This window comes from Dendroctonus ponderosae, unplaced genomic scaffold (genome assembly GCF_020466585.1).
Source record: "Dendroctonus ponderosae isolate FM_Combo_2020 unplaced genomic scaffold, Dpon_F_20191213v2 Dpon_F_20191213_2, whole genome shotgun sequence".
Lineage (NCBI taxonomy): Eukaryota > Metazoa > Arthropoda > Insecta > Coleoptera > Curculionidae > Dendroctonus > Dendroctonus ponderosae.
Window position 1 is genome coordinate 16,204,930 of NW_026018165.1, and position 2,153 is coordinate 16,207,082.

Below are 2,153 nucleotides of genomic sequence, written 5' to 3' on the forward strand. Positions count from 1 at the left end.
TAGGCGAACAAACTGATGATGGTGGAAAAACACCGAAACGTTTTTAAGAAAATTGACTAAATTGTGATATCTAAATAAATGACTGAACCCCAGTAATATTGTTTATAWTAAAATGTCAATTTTTGCCGGCAAAATCCCATTCAATTTTCATTTTTCTGCTTTAATTGTATAGACTATTGCTGGTGCCATCTAAGGGASTTTTTGGAGTCTTAAGAACATTCGCCACTTATTCATCAGTTCAACTTGAACTAATTTGGTGAAAGCAATCGGAGAATGGGAATTTGTTTCGGATTTTCCGACCGAAACCCTTATCCAATAGCAAYAAAATACACAAACCAAAAAAATAATTTCGCTTTTGGTACCTTCAAGAAAGGGAACGGCACAATCCCAAAAAACTCGTGCAACTCTCTTTCGGCTTCGCCATTTAAAATGTACGCGTATTTATCGTATAAAACCAGATACTTTTCCGGCCCGACCAAGTTGGCATCAAAGGCATCGGAGACTTCGTCAAAAATGCTCAGCACCGGCTCTTCGTTTTCATATACTGAGTATAAGTAGGTTTGTTGATGCGCTTTTTCTATAACAGAAGAGTCAGGAAGATGAAGGAAATTCCAGCAACATTTGACCATACCGGGAAACATGATATTTTCGATCTTCAAAATGCCCTTATTCACTTCCAATATTTTCTCCAAACAGCGAACTAGCATTTCCTTAACACTGTTTAGTGGTGGATTCAGAACCAGCTGGTTGGTTCCCACTATGGGAAGAGCCTCCACATTCAAGATGGGCAAATTTGTCAACGCCAGATCATAATATTCCCCCTCATAGTCGTTTCCTTGCTGGAAAAGGCCTTTTCGGCTCCACAGTCTCATTCAGCCGACAATTTTGATACCTTAAAAGTGACCAGGAGATTCTTGAAGGCTTCGAGGCTTCTCATCACCAAAGAGCGCAACTGTTTGCTGAGCAGCATGTTAACGCAGCGGAAAAACTTGTCGACTAGATCGCAAGAGTCTGTGGCTTTTTTCGGCACGTACTGCCACCAGTTTTTCTTGAATTCCAGGAAAATATCTGCACATTCAGGAAGCCAGTTTGCCACTAAGATGTTTCTTGAGGCTTCGCAACTTTTCGCAACTGTGGCCTCAAAGTCGCTGGGATCCAACGCGAACTGACTCACTAGAGTAGTCAATGGCAAAATAAGCATCTCATTATATCTGCAAGGCAATTCGACAACGTTTATTTGATGCGGAAACAAATGCGACTTTCCCAGACCTTTCAAACCACAAATCCCTAATTTTCCTTACAATGATATTTCCGTTAAAGTAGTGCCTTTCCAAGTACTGTCGACTGATGCAGTACTGGGAATGCCACGTTACGGGCGCTCTAATCATCAGCACTGGAAAAAACTTCGGGCTACTTTCCAGCCTGAGCCTCTTCCATTCGGCAGGATCATGCAGCACGTAAAAGAGCATGTTGTAGCGCATGTAAATGCAGTACCACTTGATTACTTCGGATAGATGGGACGATTGCATTTGCTTGAAGCATTTAAGGATTTGGTACTTTTCCGGGATTTTCAGTCCGGCTCTATCCAGCAGATGCTGATTGTAAGGCGGTATGTCCTTAGGATCGATACCCTGGAAAAATACCCTTCTTTACAGTTGCAATCCTGTTGTTTCTTAACTTACCTCTGTTAGGTAATACACGATTCTTTCAATGTCGCTTCTGTTAACTGGCACCATTTCTTTGCGAATTGTTTCGTATAAGTATGCCTTTTGTTCGTCTGGGTCTTTAGGTAGGATCGCTTGCAGAGCAGCCAGTTTTCTGGAAATTGATAGTTTTTAAACTAAAAACGCTCCCAAATCTGTGAGTTGTGTTAAGAAACGACAAAAATTGGCGAAAGTTATGGAAAAGTTGTAGACTTCCACACCTGTTGACCAATGAGTTCTGTTTAAAATCGCGAGAATATGAACGTTTTTTCCATTTCCATTAAGCTACGAATTAAAAGGAAATTGACGCTCAGTCGAGGTGTTGCCCATAGTGAATAACTCAAACCGGCGTTAGAAAATTGTAGCAAATTTACCGAAAACGTCCGAAAGCTGCAATTTGGATCAACAATATTTCAGAGCTTTCTCTATCTAATGTCACCATCATCTTTT

The 2,153-nt window shown here is 40.8% G+C and overlaps 1 protein-coding gene across 1 annotated transcript in view; it reads right to left on the reverse strand.

Moving 5' to 3' along the window:
* Positions 1-362: 362 nt before the first annotated feature.
* Positions 363-2,153, reverse strand: part of LOC109546990 (dynein axonemal heavy chain 3) — a gene marked incomplete at its 3' end in the record, with an annotated part of 2,458 nt that continues 667 nt past the window's right edge. The window contains 5 exon segments of the mRNA XM_048664307.1: positions 363-577; positions 632-839; positions 893-1,211; positions 1,270-1,631; positions 1,683-1,818. Coding sequence (XP_048520264.1) covers positions 363-577; positions 632-839; positions 893-1,211; positions 1,270-1,631; positions 1,683-1,818 — 1,240 coding nt within the window.